Genomic DNA, 17,309 nt, shown 5'->3' on the forward strand with positions numbered 1-17,309 from the left:
CGATGCTGATCGCTACACTGGAAATTTATCAAATGTTTATTATTTCTTAACTCTTCACCGAGGTAGATTTAACTAGAAGTGGATATTTACCAAGCTGCGAAGCGGAGATGTAAACACCCACCTCTTGCCACCGCACTTAAATGACTATTTGTTTTAGTGTATACTTTAACTCTATGAGATAAAATGATGCAAAAAGATGATTGTGATTAATTTATTCCTGCAACAGTCTCAACTTTTTTGGGCGCAAATCCCGTGGAGGTGAATGGAGAAGGATGAGCGAAGTTACGTTTTAGTGATTACTTTTGGGTTCTTTATATTCATTTTGAGTGGGTCGAAATATGTAAGATTTTCGGGAGGTTCAAATAAAAACATACTTAAATTTAATTTCGTGTACAAAAATTTCAAAACCCTATCTAAACGATAAATACTTCCTACAACGTATCCTCAACAGCCAAATAGACAAATACCGAAATAAAAGACATGAACCAAAATTGTATAGATCGACGTCAGAGTCCCTACTGATATTTTATCGACGATCGTGGTTTTACTTCACTTTAATTTAAAGGACACTCCAAGTCTCAGAAAAAATTATTGTCTTCGCCCAGCCTTGAACTGGGAAAGAAATCTGAAGTTTAGCATCATCCAATAATATTCAGTAAAACAAGATTGAGGGGCATATGAAAAGTCATTTACATATATTCTGAATAAGACAAGTCATGGAACAACCGCTTGTGGCACTTTGGATTCAAAGACCAGAGGGTCAGAGAACTCAGAATTTATGAGCACTACTTGTTGTCTATCAGATGGATTAATGATGAACTAAGCCACACCGAAATGCCATCGTTAATCTTGGCAAAGGCCTTGCTCATGTCAAGAAACACAACAAAAAACAGTAAGAAAATAACCGCAGTTGCCTGTTTCTCTAAGAAATCAGCACAGTTCTCCCCACGATGAAAGTTGAAGTAAAGGTTAGGCAATGTTAGCTTTATATGTAAGTGCTCGTGGCAAAAACAAAATTGAAAAAGGATTGAATGAGAATCCATTGTTATATTGGCTCGACTGTGTTTTGAAGGAGCCTAAATGTCATTTTAGTTTACTGTGTCCATCAGATGTACAGTTAGATTTCCTCGCCCCACCCTTTTTCTCCCTTTTGTCTCTACTCTTATTAATGACATTTTATGCGCATATGCCTTTGTTTTACTTAAAGTGGTCTGATCCGAACCAGCAATTTTGCTGCAACGAATGGAGTAAACAAAACGAGTTTAGCTTATATAAGTTTACTGAAGCATTTAGAGAGTGCTTTACAACAATTTAATTATTCCTAACAGGGTAAATATTCATTGTGGCTTGGGAGAGATCAACATGTCCATTATTGTTCTTCTCTTCAATTCACTTACAAAAAAATTAAGAAATATTACTTATACTAGGAACAACACTCACAAATTTACGAAAAATTTCTGACTAGATCAGTTATAAAAATTATCTTAACAGCAATTTCTTTTTCTTTTTTTTTTCTTGTCTCTATCAGCCTACAGTCAATAACAACAACAAAGCACTGACAAGTGCACCAAGCGAATAAACGGTAAACTAAGAAATGCAAAAGTGAAGTAAATAAACAAGTTTTTTTGTTCCAAGAAAATTCCATCTAACCTCCATTTATAAACTATGAAAATGGTTATCATCACTACCAAAGCATTAATAAAGTAAAAGTACGATAGAAACTACATCTTAAAATCAACAGCTATGAAATATTGAGGCTGAAGTTCTCGAAATCTAAACTACAAATTACCACAGAGTGTTATAAGACTACAACCTTGGAGGTTCAGCAATTCTGCTATTGAGCCTCAGTCCTGCACAAGAGGAGTTACTTCAGATGACTCCTCGTCTTCGTCACTTCCAGTTTCGTCTTTATCTGCAGCAGTAAGTTGATTACCATCATACTCTTGTACGCCAGCCTCCCCGTCAAGAAGGTCTACAGCATCACTTTGGTCGTCCATATAGTTTCCAAGATCGTCTTGTTCATCCTTCGTGTACTTTAGTTGGCAAGTCTCAGGTTCTTCTACTGCCTCCTTTTCAGATTGAACTGCTACAGCACCTTCATAACCAACGTTACTTTCAGGTTCACTTGTTACACCTTCTTCGTCATCAATTTGAATATCTGGAGGGAAGACGGAATCACTGTGGCCTTCTTTTTCGATCAGGGGATTGTATTCTAAAGAATCAAGATCTTCTTCCTCCATCACACAAGGGAATGGCGAGGTATCAGGTTTGTTCACCTCATTTGCGGAGCGTGCTAAAGAGTTAGGATCTTCTTTTTCAGTAACAGATAGGCTTCCTGTGGCCTCGAAATCTTCTTCCCCAGTTACAGGGGAGCATGCTGCGTTATTGGAATCTTCTTCCTCACCCATAAGGGGGCATGCTAAAGAATCAGAATTTTCTTCGTCAATCACAAGGGGACATACTGAAACATCTAGACCGTTTTGGTCCATCACCAGGGAGGATGGTAAAGGATCAATTTCTTCTTCCTCAATCGCAAGAGGGCACTCGTAGTCATCAATTTCTTCTTCCTCAATCGCAAGAGGGCACTCGTAGTCATCAATTTCTTCTTCCTCAATAGCAAGAGGGCACTCGGAGTCATCAACATCTTCTTCCTCGTTCTCGCTAAGATATGGTAAAGTATCACTCTCCAAAGGGTACGCTTGGGCATCCATATCTTTCTTATCACTCTCAAAAGGGTATGCTGCGCAACCTTCTTCTTCTACTTTGATTCCGAGAGGGAAAGCTGTAGCACCATCGTCAATTCCAACCATAGAGGGATGTGCCGTAGCACCGTGCTTACCCACTTCACGGGCGAGATTTCCTGCGGCTGCCTCTTTGTCTTGTAAGTTAATAGCGAAGGGGAAGGCTGTAGCACCATCGTCAATTGCAACCACAAAGGGATGTGCAGTGGCACCGTGCTTACCCACCTCATGGGCGAGATTTGCTGCAGCTGCCCCTTTGTCTTGTAAGTTAATAGCGAAGGGGAAAGCTGTAGCACCATCGTCAATTGCAACCACAAAGGAATGTGCAGCATCACCGTGCTTACCCACTTCATGGGCGAGATTTGCTGCAGCTGCCCCTGTATCTTGTACGTTGATAGCGAAAGGGAAAGCTGTAGCACCATCGTCTATTGCAATCACAAAGGGATGTGCCGTAGTACCGTGTTCACCCATATCACGGTCGGGATCTGTTGCAGGTGCTCCTTCGTCTCCTACGTTAATTCCAAAAGGGAAAGCTGTAGCGCCATCGTCCATTGCAACCAGAAAGGGATGTGCCATAGCACTGAGTTCACCCACTCCACAGATGGGATTTGCTGCAGCTGCTCCTAGCTCGTCCGCTCCTGCATCTTCTGGGTTTGCAACAGCTCCACGGTCATCGACAAAGTTGTACTTATCCTGATCATACTTGTCATCGTCAAAGATATCTACATATGTCTATGAAAAAGATTAGAAGTTAATCAGGAACTGCATGAGTTAAAAAATCTTGAACGAAGGAATTTCAAAAAGGAGTCACTAAAAAGACAAAAAAAGAGCAGATCAGATATCGGTCACTAAGACAAGAACCATTAGTGCTTGCATGAATTGATAAGGAAAAAATTCGGGTAAGGTCTCCCTTTCTGTCAAAGTTTTCCAAAAGTGTAATTTTAAGATCTGTTCGGTTCTTTCTTGTGTGTAGACAACAGAGGGAAAATAAGGATGATCCAGACTGACATGACGTAACCACACTTGCATATGTTTAAAAAGTAACATTGGTTCATGATGAAACTGAATTCACAAATTGTTAGCGGCTGGGTAGTTAATGCGTTTTGACATCACATTGACGTGAAAAGAAATTTGCAATTGACTTGGTAGGATACCAATTTCAATTGCTGAAGTATATCCTGAATTAGACGCTGTATGGCAAACCTTTGTTTTAATATATGTATCCATTGTTTGGTAGAGCTTCACAAAGTGTGGCCGGCTGGCGCTTTCGTATTTCCAGCAGTTTAACATCACCGCGTATCTATAGAAAAACACAGGGACATATGATCACAGTAATTCCGCGATAGGCATTAATATTGCAATTAGCAAAGTTGAGAAACCACAACTAGTTACAAAAATAACTGAAATGCTATGTTTATCTCATTACATTGCAGTTCAAACGAATTCTGTGATGAAAAACCCACCGTATTCTTTATTTGACTCAACAACTTTTCATTTAAATTTTTGTATTGACAAGATAAGATTAATTTCTTAGGAAGACTTCTTATTCAGACCAAGAGTATCAAAAACACCTGACCACAGCAGCAATCGATATTGCTTTTGACTTATATAACATTCCACACAGAGGAAGCAACACTTACAAACTGTCGTCGATATGTTCAGGCTTTGGCAGACGATAACCTTCTTCGATTTTTTTCATTGTCGTGGATTGAGACCATCCTTCGTAAGGAATGCCTCCTGTGGAAAAATAAAGTTTTTTTTTCTGTTCGCCAAAAAAAAGCACACTCTTCTTGTTGTAATCACTTTCATTCCTCTCAGGGTGATCGAAATGGTTCTTCTGTGAAAACGACAATTAATTGCTGAAATAGATTTCGGTTTTACATCAGATGAAAGAGTACTGTAAAAAAAAAATTTAAGTGTAGCGATGGATTTAAGGTTTTTCAATAATGTACTAAATACTTTCAGTTCTACTTAAACTTAAGTTTTATGTCAAGTTGTTATGCATCGTCATAATTTTATTTATCAGCAACATTGAGTACTGCTTCAACTTCTCTATCGTACAATGCTCTTTTGTTCGCTCGGTATCACTCATCAATTAGTAATTGTGCGTGCAATCTCGGCAGGTATATTTCCTGAATGTAAAGTAACAAACAAGTTAAGTACCGACAGTGAAGATTTCATACAGGACGATGCCGTAGGACCACCTGTCAAAGAAATAAAAGGATGACGATATATCTCAACTGGGGTAGAAAGATTATAATCACTCAGATACTTGGGATGTTTAAAAACATGCCATCAAGACATAAGCAACCTCCTTAACAGAAAACGCCATATTTATTTGTTTGATTACCCACTCATCCTTTCATCCGTCTGTTCTTATCCTAATCAGATTTTGGATATTGCTCGTTAAACTTAATATTCATGTAAAGTCTCATACTACAGCTGTAACCTCAGCTGTTTCCCAGCTTGACGTTTCTTAATGACCCTCTAATCAATAGAGCACTGAATATTCTAGTTTTCCTCGCTAAGTTAAGGTAGAATCGTAAAAATGTTCACTCTTGGAATATATGTTGATAAAAACCAATACAGTACGTACACATCGCTTTTGGTTGACAGTTGTTCCACATGTCCAAAGAGAATCTCGGGTGCAGTCCATTTGATTGGGATACATCCCTGGATGAGTAACCAAAATACTATAGACATCTGACATCTAAAGAACCTTGTATACAACTTCTAAAATATTTTGCATATAAGATTAAAACCGTGATGTGAGGACTTACGATAATGTTAAGAGCAGTAGACACCTTTGTAAAAATTTTAAATCTCCTGTTTCTTTGCCTTTCGATTTTGTATCTTTGCTATTCAGAGAACGATATCTCTTCCAGCTTTCTTATTTCCTGTGTTCACTCCATAGGTACAATTTTTTTTTTCTGTGAAAGTTTCGATACGCTTAGAACGGCTTCCCATTGAAGGGAAATGTGTTTTGCAGTAAAACTGTATGACTGAAAAGAAAGGTTTGTGAGGACAGTAATATTTAAATTCTTCACATTTTTATCTTCCATACTAGCTGCCCCAAAACCAATTGACTAAATGATGAAAAAATTCTGAAAATTACCCTCTTGGCATTTCCTGGGCCGTATTTGAAATCCTGATAAGAGAGCCCAAACGATTTGCAAGTCACGCCTTTTTAACACATGCAGGATCACATACTGACCAGAAAGAGTTTGAGCACTTACCCCTCTGGACGCGAGAAAAGTCATGCCATGTGCGATCTGTTTAGCAAACAGCACCATGTCATATGTTGTCAACTGGTCGACCCCTCCGACCCCATGATGATATTGGTCGAAAACCCCCCTGGATTTTCTGAGATAACCCAGCAAGTCACCTCGCCACAGGTACTCCATGATAAGTATTGGCTGAGCTAAAAGGGAAAAACAAGAAAATTATTTTACGGCAAGCAGTGCAGAAGTTGCAAAATGTGTTTGAATGGTTATAGCGGGTTTCGCCCATAACGAGTTTCGCACATATCGTTTCGCCCAGAACGAGAATGGTTTCGCCCAGAATAATAAAGGTTTCGCCCATAAGTAAAACTTCTACACTCTCACTTGGAAAACGTCAACCTTATAAACGTTTGTATGCACAGAATGAAGAAAAGTGACTTGACCTGAGATCATGAAATTTTGAAACGAACAAGTTACTGTTGAAACGAACAAGTGAATTATAGCTTTCACTGTGGAGCGGGGATTGTTAAGGTAATTCGCGTACGAAATACTGCAGAGACGTCCGTTTGTCGTAAAAGTATTGCTAAGATTTTTTTGCATCACTTTTCTACTCCAGAATTAAATTAAACGCTTTTGAAAACACTTGCGCGTGGAACATATCATCGTTGCAAATCTTTTGTACACGGAAGATAAGTTCCGCACGCCAGCTTATGAATACATGTGAATACGGTTTCGTGAATACTAAAACAAAGGAATCGAGAGTTAAAGATTGTATTTCTGACATAGGTAACGGCAACATATAATTGGAAAAGAGATAGAATAGATATGCCTGGGCGAAACCATTCTCGTTGTGGGCGAAACGCTTCTTGGGCGAAACTCGTTATGGGCGAAACCCGCGGATACCGTTTGAATTGTACATGCTTTATCTACTTATACATTTGGTTATATCTAAGAAAGAGAGGGGAAGTCGAAGAGGGAAAAACGCAGATAGAAAACGGATGGACACATATAGAAGATAAAGAAATAGACAGAAGGACAGACAGATGGACAGACAGACAGATAAACAGAAAGGCAGGAAAATAGGGATGGCAGATAAATAGACAGAGACTTCCCATCGTAAGTTAAAACTATTATCACAATTAGCGTTTAAATTTTAGAGCTTAAATCTTCCAAGTAAAATGGCCTACATACAGTGCGAAGTAAATTTCTTTAGATTGGACAAAAAAATGGAAATAACCCTTGAATTAGTACATCATCTAAGCAATACTGGTTGACGTCGGATATGTTTTTATCGTTACTGTGAATTAGCTGATTATATTCATAACAATAGCTGATTACCTCCAACTGTAACACAACCAATGAACTTGACAACATTTTCATGGCCCTCCCTTCCAAAGAGTTATAATAACTCGATCTCTCTCAGCAGGGCCTTCCTTCCTTTCTCTCCGGAGATTGCTGGGAAACCACACAAAAATTAGATAAACAAACAAACTTTGCATGTCAAGAGAGACGCAATTATGTGGTAAACATTTTTGTATACTAAGTGCTATATTACCAGCGCAACTTTTAATAAATTTGGTCTACATAAAAAAAGTTAGTTTTCTAAACCCCATATAATCCATACTTGCCACAAAAATGTCAGTTAGCCGTCTTGTTCAATTGTATTGAACATGAAATTTCAAAAGTAGATTCATCCTTGTTGAAAAAATTATTTGCTAAGAAAACGCTGCACATCTCGAGCATTGTTGTTAACTAGGCAAGCTCATTGGGCCGCGCAATTGTTTACAGACAACTTACAAAAGTAGAGACGCGATTAAGCCTTGAAATTGCACCTGTTGTAATACCTAATAGTCGGTCGAATAGATATTTGAGACAATTTTTATTAAAGATATGCGCCTTCTTGTTTCCTACCGTTCATATGGTACATAATCCTTGCATTTATCTTACTAAAACCTACAATAATTCGTTAGCATTTCCAGAATTATTCTAAATTCGTTTGAATCTATAAGCTTGTTACAGTCGAACCTGTATTTAGCGGTCACGCACGGGAAATGGTTGACCGTTTAATATAGGTTCCACGGAATAGGGCTACTATTGATGATAGTTTAAAAACGCTACTCTATGCCATCACGGACCACTTAACATACACAACCTCGCTCAAAAATATTATTAACATTGATTTCGGGAGATAAACCTGGATTCAATTTTACTTGAAAGATTATTCTTAATTTTATTTGAGTACTTCCGCTTTAGTGACCGTTCAATACAGGTAAGGAACATTAAAAATAGGCTGTTGGGACTTAGGAAAGGGTGACCACAACTGCTTGATATAAAAAGCACTATAAGCAAAGGAGGAAAGTTTCGATACTTTGAAAACCGACCGCTTATTACAAGGTGACCGCTTCATACAAGTTCTATTGGATTATGACGTTCAGCTTTTCCAGCGGAAGAAGATCATACTACCACCACTAGACTGGCAAATGGCTCTGAGCTTTTTGCGCCAGACTCACCCTCTCCAGGTTTCTTTGAGGTCACATGACATTATTTCCCATCAAAAGTTTCTAAGCGAGCAATTTTACAAAATACACGACGGAGTGACATTTCCAGTATTATGGTATTTTCCGCTTTTATTCGCTTGAATGCAATTTAACCAATAAATTTTCATTTTTCTCCACAGCTTCTAATACTTCAAATGATATTCGTGTTCTGTTGTATGGTAGTAGCGTTATATGACAAAAGACTTAACAACCGATCCCCCGGGGAGCCATCCGCTAACAATTTGACATGCCAGCTGGTAAATCATTTTAACAGCGCACAGTTTTTAAGCTATCCATGTTATGTATCAAGTACGTTAATAAAGCATATTCTAAGTGAATGCCCTTTATTAAGATATATTACTCAAAAAATTAATAAAGGATAGTTTAATCAAGCTTTGTAAGTAAGTACTTACGTAGGTAGCATTTCGCAGCAACCGTGCGATTTCCAGGTCTGCCTCGAGAACGACCCAGTAGCGCTCGCCACACTGAACCGAATGCCCCTCTGCCAATATGCTCGCGAAGGATCAGGCGGTCAACTGCAATCTCCCATCCATCTGTGTTTACGTTCAGCTGATCCATCTCAACTTCATCGTCCCCTTCACTGAATAATTGCAGATGAAAACAAGACTTTAACTATCTGTGTTACCTATCTATCTTTTCCTTCTTTGAATCTGGTTTAACGTAACGTGGTAAAGATATCCTCTATATCCTCACTTTAATTTTTTTCTTTTCGTTTTTATTTCCGGCTGCTTCAGAAAATTATCACTTGCCAATGAAAAAATTATTGAAATAGGTGAAATTTAGATACTAATTTACTGAACGCATCGACCCAGAGAGGAGATTTTAATTTAATAAACTTAGCGCCGACTGTGTTTTTCGGCATTTTACGTCATATAAATATCGTGCCTCCTACGCGAGAAATGAAATACTAATTAAAACCATCCGAAGTATTGTCGACAATCGATACATCGAGTAATATTATTATAAATCGGTCTACAAGACTCCGAGTGTATTTCAACTGTAGTTTCTGTAACAAAGAGTGACGAAGGGTCAAAGCTTCTCTTCTTCTTTAAAAGTACGCCACCCACAACCTTGCGTACTAGTAACAAAAAAAAAAGGTACTAAAAAAGATGTCAAAATAAGTGAAGGACGGACGAATCCAAAACAGACAGGATGTTAGGAAACATTTGATTGCCATTTGATAAGAACGGCTTCGAAAACTGCTGCTGGTTCGAAATAAAAAACCTTTTATTTTGGCCAGTGTGCTCTTAATGGTGAACATAGTCCGAACAGAAAAAAAGGACGTATTTATTCAGCAGTGGCGCTTATCACTACTCTACTGAGACTTATTCAAGAGTTAGAAACTTCGGAAATAACCACACGTTCAGACATTGAGCATTAAAAAGGGAATTCACTTACCGCAGCCTAGGTGGCACCTCAGGTGGGGCTATTGTCAAAGGATATGTGGAAACAGATGAAAGAAATCGCTTCGTTGTGAGTAAGAATGACATCATTAACTAAATTAAAGCTTGCGACTCAGAAACCACGTGTAACTTATATTTGACTCTGTTGTCAAATAACAGGAGAAGGAATAAGGTTAGTTATCATGGTAATTAGTTTCATATAATTTGTAACGTTTTTGTAATTTGATTAGTAATGGCCTTTGCCCGGACTGTAGAGGGACCTTCAAAATCAGCGCTGGAAATGCACAATATGACCTGCTTTAAATAGCTCCTTCGTGCTCCAAAACACTGACGTATTAAAAGCCACAATCTGCCATATGAAGACATTTTATTTTCGTATGGCAACATTTTACCTGTCTCACGCCGTTTTTTAATGTATGAAATGAGCGCCAGTAGAAAAACGACAGCAGCCAAAGGTCCCCCAATGTAGTACCACTTCAGTGAGCTGCTGGGGGGAGCCTCTGAAATATAATAACAGAAGAAGCTTAGTAGGAAAGTAATTTGCTGGTCAGCATTAGAAATAAAAACTAAAACACCAAAGAGCCAGATAGAGAGCTATTTTTTTTGGTTTCAACAATTTACTTTGTTCATTGCTTGCGTTGGGTGACGGGGAATAACCCACGGAAAAACGGACGCAGATGTGCTAAGTTACAAAGAACAGGCAGATAGACAGAGAAAGATTGGTGAAAGAATTATAGAATATGTATAACATGCTGCTAATGATTGAAACTCGTTTTGAAACAGTTTTTTTAATTTCTTTCAGATTTAATTTATTTCAAATTTCTAGTTCCCAGAAGACCAAAAAACCACTGGAAAAGTTTGTGAGGAACTTAAAAAGCGGAGGTGCATTTTATAATAATGACCTTACATAGTTAATTACTAAAATTATATGTAGTTCCTTAAACAGCTTACCTTTGACATTTACTATCACAACAGAGCGAGCCACAGTTCCTGGCTTGTTACGTGCTTCACAAGAATATTCACCACTGTCCTCTTCCAGAACTTCAGTAAGAGCAAGTTTACTCTTTGTCTCGTCTAATCGTGTTTCTATAACTGCTCTTTCTGTTATTGTTTCTCCATCTTTTTTCCAAGTTATGTTTATTGTTTCTTCGTTGACTTTGCAGGTCAATGCCAGGGCATATCCTTTAATGAGTGTTATGTATTTCTCTGAAACAACTTGAGCAGAGGCTTTTCCTGCGTTGAAAAAGGGGCAATTCGTTAGAATGCTAGTGTCACATTAAAACTTTCAACTGCATTAGAAACACCCCAAAAACAAACATGGAAACGAAACGAGTCAAATGCAACCTCTATAGGAATGCTTCGAACAGGTTGCTTTAAGTGAAAAAAAAAAAAGAAAAGTGTTTCCTTGTGAGTTTCGTGAGGTTTAGAAAGAGTTTCAAAACAAGCTTGAAGCCCTTATGTTTAAAATTTCCTGGTTACTGTTTCAGCAGCCCCAGATCCTCTGCCGAACTGCTAAATTAAGGTCTTTATAATGTTCCATCTTCTCTTGTTCTTTTTTCTGCACCCTTGTGCAAAAAGGACACAACAAGTGAGTCATGCAACACGAAGTTTCTTTCTTTTCCAGCACAGCGGTATCGGGTATGATTTCAAGTAGATCATCGTCCGTCTAAATTCCAAAGTACTACAACAACTTCATTAGGTGGTTTTCTATCACTTCCTGAGGAGAGTGGACTTACAACATTTTCTCAAGCTTACACGGTGAAATTTCCATGGATAAATTGTGGACATCATAGACGGAACTAGAATCAAGAGCTGTTATGACAATTCAATCGATAGAAAATACCCCATGGAAAGTCTGTCCGTGTGGTATTTTACGCACGAGTTGGTAGTATTGGAAATCGAACACGTATGCGCAGCGAACCGATGAGATTTCTGGTACAAACCGACGCGCTGTTTTCTCTTTCTCTTTTTGCTCTGCATACTTCCTATTCCGCATAACTCTCCACAGAGGTTCCTAAGTCATCTTTTGTAAGGAATTTGATTTAATAAACAGTCCTGAAAGCCGATTTTTATAATGTTACAGACGGAAATTATGCCAGTGAAAGATTAATAAGAATAACATACGCTTTATGGGTGAAAAAGCACGATACGCGGTTCCTCACACGTAAAAAAAGCGATGTGCGCCATTTGATTGCCTCTCGGCTTCTTGGACCAGCTTGGGAAGAAAATTTTACTTAATGCTTTTTCAGTGTGTAAATCCGTAAATCTTGACTCTGTGATATTCTCCATCCTCATTGGCTAAGTCACATTACGAGTTACAAAAGCCATAAATCAACTTTGTGGAGAGATCTGAGAGAATTGAGGGTGCGAGGGAATTCTTTCAAATGCTTAATCGCTATTCTAACTCCAATTTCGGTCACGGATGGAAGCGTATTCGCTTTAAGCAGTTTCCTCTGTTTTAGTTTTGTTGTTAAATATAGAGAATACCAATTATGTGTCGTATGTAACTTTGGCTTTTGCGTCTTATTCCGTTTTTGCTTTCTTCTGAGATTCTAGATCTCTCCGTCTCGGAAGTCTCTTCTTCAGATTTTTCCAGCTTGGGAGTACATTGCATATCGTCAAGTATTTCGAACCAATCAACTCTCTATAGCGCCATCACCTGTCCTTTTTCCTAAGCGTTTGTTTCCTAACCAGATCTACGCAGTTCTTTGCGTGTGTAACCATAAAGATCCAAGGACATAAGTATTAAGCATTGATATCAGCAGTTTTTTTGAAGGTCAGGCCCCGGTTGCTCGAAGGGTGGATAACACTATCCACTGGATAAAACTCTATCTGGTGGAGAACGCTTTACGTTTTGCTATCAAACATTGACCGGATAAATATTTAGCCGTTAGATAGCGTTATCTGCCCTTTATACAACTGGGCCGAGCTTGCCTAAATTCTCTTCGCGCTATTCCTTTTCTCCGTCGCTATTGCCCATGGATTTACAAGTTCATTTTTCTGTCTTAATTTCTTCTCTCCCTATTTGTCTTCTTCATCTTCAACATTATCATCGTCATTATCAACTTCCTCATCGTTGTCGTTATCATCATCATCATCATCATCAATATCATTATAACTGAACTTACCATAAACACGCAGAGTTGCTGAGGAACTGGTTGTGTTTGCTTTGTTTTTTGCTGTACACTTGTAAGTCCCATTCATCCCTTTCGTGACACTTGGCGAAACTAGGAATGATTCTCCTTCGTGATCGGTTTGATTGATACCAGATGGCAGGTCACCATTATTAAAAGTCCAGACCAAGGTTGGTGTTGGAATACCAGAGGCTACGCAACTAAGGTTTACAGGGTATCCTTCCGTAAGAAATTGGCTTTTCGGAGGCTGAATGATCTGGGGAGAGACTTGAAGTAAAAAGATCACTAAGCTAAACAAAGGGTCGCATTGTCCATTTTAACCCCCTCTCCCCCCTTCCTTATCCAACTCTAAATTAACTAGTTTCAAAATAAAAGCTAATTACGTTATTGCCAAGTCCATTTTTAATCCAAGGTTATTTTGAAATTAGTTTTCTTCACTTTTGATATAGGAAGGTATAAGTCAGCCCAATGTGACATCAAAACATTCTTTTATTTCCTTAAAAGATTTCCTATCTTAGAAACAACCCAGGAGTTAACAACTTAGTTACCCATTTATTAATTTCTTCATTCTTTTCTTGCTGGTTGTTAGGTGTAATATCAACACCATGGTTAAGAGTACCAGTTTCTATAAGTTCAAACTACACATTTACTTTGAAGAATAGCCAAATAGTAATGGTCAAAAGGGTTGCATCAATGAAAAATTTACATGGATGTTTCGCTTTCCAACTTCAGTAATAAATACTTAAATAATAATGCACTGATAGCCAATTTGACATTTTTGCACTTCTAAAAATGTACATGAAATCATGACTTGTCAGTCATTGGTATTTAAGAAGCAGAAAAAAAGGTAACTAAAAAAATTAAACGGGCTTTTATAATAAATGCCGTGACAAAATATGGTGATATCTATAAAGTCAAAATTGCTCGACGCTACAAAAAGCAATTAGTTTAAACTGCCCAAAAATTAATTACATGTCTGATCACGAAATTCATTTACATTCGATATATAAGTTGGTATGTTCTCGCTCTTTAAATGTTATCATCAATTAAGTACTTTTTTTAATATTTTTGATCAATTTTGAAACTTTTGTGGTTTCAAGTCCTTAATTTGCATTTGGTATCATAGAAAATATTTTTATCCTCATCCAACCAAAGATCTAAATTGATTATCGACTCAAGTTCTTTCTATATGTAAATAAGAACCGTACCTCCCGCCACTTCGATCCAGAAAGTTGAGTTTTTGCTTCCTTCGCTGTTTTTGGCGCTGCAGGTGTATTGACCAGAGTCTTCAAATCTCGCTTGGCGAATCGTGAGAGTGTTGTTGTTACCGAGATTCAAGCGATCCTTAGTCCAAAGTGTCTCGGGTGTAGGGAAACCGATTAGAGAGCAAATTAAGTGAAGCGACGAGTTATAGGCAACCGACTGATTCTTGAGCTCAGGATTAATTTCAGGAGGACCTGGGCATAGAATTCAAAAGCACAATTCAAAAAAGGTGAAAGTATGAAAAACAAGAAAAAAAACGTCAGAAAATAAGAAGAGCAACTGAAGGAAACAAAATCAAAGTCAACGTTTACCTGTGACTGTAATACGAAAAGCTGATTCACTTTTCCCTTCACTGTTGTTAGCTCTACATGTGTATTGACCAGCATCTCCATAACTCACTTGATTAATTGTGAGAGTGTTGTTGTTACTAAGATTCACCCCATCTTTCGTCCAGAGTATCTCAGGTGTAGGGAAACCGCTTAGAGAGCAAATGAACTGAAGCGACGAGTTGTAGGCAACCGAATGATTCTTGAGCTCAGTATTAATTTCAGGAGGACCTGGGCATAGAATTCAAAAGTACAATTCAAAAAAGGTCAAATATGAAAAAAAAAAATTAGAAAATGAGAATAGAAACTGAAAGAAACAAAAGTAAGTCAACAATTACCTGTGACTGTAATATGAAAAGCTGCTTCCTTTTTCCCTTCACTGTTTTTAGCGCTGCATTTGTATTGACCAGCATCGTCATAAGTCACTCGATTAATCGTGAGCATGTTCCTGGTATCTAGTAACTTTCCATCTTTTGTCCAGTTCACCTCTGGCTTAGGAAAACCCCTCACGAAGCATTGAATTTGAAGTGTTGAATGTAATTTGACAGACTTCTCTCGCCGAGAATTTATTTCAGGAGGACCTTTTTAATTTTGAACAGGAAATAATGATTTATATAAAACTTGATCCCCATCCCCTCCCCCTCTACTTCTTTTTAACCGTCGTTCATATCTTAGTGCAACTGTCTTTCTCTCCTCAGCTCTCCCCTGCCGTAAAAATCAAAGCTTGCAAACATGATTTTGTTACGGAGATTCACCCCATCTTTAGTCCAGAGTATCTCAGGTGTAGGGAAACCGCTTAGAGAGGAAATGAACCGAAGCGACGAGTTATAGGTAACCCAGTGATTTTTTGAGCTCAGTATTAAGTTCAGGAGGACCTGGGCATAGAATTCAAAAGTACAATTCAAAAAAGGTCAAATATGAAAAAAAAATTAGAAAATGAGAATAGAAACTGAAAGAAACAAAAGTAAGTCAACAATTACCTGTGACTGTAATATGAAAAGCTGCTTCCTTTTTCCCTTCACTGTTTTTAGCGCTGCATTTGTATTGACCAGCATCGCCATAAGTCACTCGATTAATCGTGAGCATGTTCCTGGTATCAAGTAACTTTCCATCTTTTGTCCAGTTCACCTCTGGTTTAGGAAAACCCCTCACGAAGCATTGAATTTGAAGTGTTGAATGTAATTTGACAGACTTCTCTCGCCGAGAACTTATTTCAGGAGGACCTTTTTAATTTTGAAAAGGAAAATAATGATTTATATAAAACTTGATCCCCATCGCCTGCCCCTCTACTTCTTTTTAACCGTCGTTCACAATCTTAGTGCAACTGTCTTTCTCCCCTCAGCTCTCCCCTGCCGTAAAAAACAAAGCTTGTAAACATGATTTTGTTACAGAGATTCACCCCATCTTTAGTCCAGAGTATCTCAGGTTAGGGAAACCGCCTAGAGAGCAAATGAACCGAAGCGGCGAGTTGTAGGTAACCGAATGATTCTTGAGCTCAGTATTAATTTCAGGAGGACCTGGGCATAGAATTCAAAAAAAATTTTTTTTTTTGAAAAAAAAATTAGAAAATGAGAATAGAAACTGAAAGAAACAAAAGTAAGTCAACAATTACCTGTGACTGTAATATGAAAAGCTGCTTCCTTTTTCCCTCGACTGTTTTTAGCGCTGCATTTGTATTGACCAGCATCGTCATAAGTCACTCGATTAATCGTGAGCATGTTCCTGGTATCAAGTAACTTTCCATCTTTTGTCCAGTTCACCTCTGGTTTAGGAAAACCCCTCACGAAGCATTGAATTTGAAGTGTTGAATGTAATTTGACAGACTTCTCTCGCCGAGAATTTATTTCAGGAGGACCTTTTTAATTTTGAAAAGGAAAATAATAATTTATATAAAACTTGATCCCCATCCCCTCCCCCTCTACTTCTTTTTAACCGTCGTTCACAATCTTAGTGCAACTGTCTTTCTCTCCTCAGCTCTCCCCTGCCGTAAAAATCAAAGCTTGCAAACATGATTTTGTTACGGAGATTCACTCCATCTTTAGTCCAGAGTATCTCAGGTTAGGGAAACCGCCTAGAGAGCAGACTAACTGAAGCGTCGAGTTATAGGTAACCGAATGATTCTTGAGCTCAGTATTAAGTTCAGGAGGACCTGGGCATAGAATTCAAAAGTACAATTCAAAAAAGGTGAAAGTATGAAAAAAAAGAAAAAAAACGTCAGAAAATAAGAAGACAAAACGTAAGTCTAGCACTTAATTGGTTATAATGAAGCTTCCTGCAGAAAAAACAAAATGTTTTTAATTCTGTGCGAGCCGTAAATTTTTTCATTTCACAAAGAAAAAGGAGGGTAAGTTTCCAAAATCTCTCGGGTCTTATCAACTACGTTGAAAATGTAAAATGGCCACCGTAAAGATTCTCTAAGCTAACATTTCGATCGTTAGCGCTTCTCAGAGCTAACGCTCGAAACGTCAACTTTGATCATTTTTACGGTGGCCAATATAAATTAACTCTGTTGGTAACACCAAAGTATATCAAACAAAGAGTTTGACGTTTAATAAAAGAACAGTTGAAGGATATCTGTGCTGCATTTTCTATCAACAATTGAGTCCTTTACTTTCTCCTCATACATAAAATCACTTACAGTTACAAGGCCGTGATTCCTGAGT

General features: G+C 38.0%; 1 protein-coding gene across 1 annotated transcript; it reads right to left on the bottom strand.

The window, feature by feature from the left end:
- Window positions 1-1,844: 1,844 nt before the first annotated feature.
- Window positions 1,845-15,863, bottom strand: LOC149046274 (hemicentin-1-like). The gene is made up of 11 exons (XM_089207835.1): window positions 15,627-15,863; window positions 14,985-15,227; window positions 14,632-14,877; window positions 14,266-14,514; window positions 13,052-13,324; window positions 10,875-11,156; window positions 10,316-10,423; window positions 9,919-9,946; window positions 8,913-9,100; window positions 3,200-3,388; window positions 1,845-2,419 (listed from the first exon to the last, which is right to left on the bottom strand). The coding sequence occupies exons 1-11, from the start codon at window positions 15,730-15,732 to the stop codon at window positions 1,845-1,847; spliced, it is 2,487 nt and encodes an 828-aa protein (XP_089063961.1). The 5' UTR covers window positions 15,733-15,863.
- Window positions 15,864-17,309: the final 1,446 nt, after the last annotated feature.

Source organism: Pocillopora damicornis, chromosome 5 (genome assembly GCF_964200805.1).
Source record: "Pocillopora damicornis chromosome 5, jaPocDami1.2, whole genome shotgun sequence".
Lineage (NCBI taxonomy): Eukaryota > Metazoa > Cnidaria > Anthozoa > Scleractinia > Pocilloporidae > Pocillopora > Pocillopora damicornis.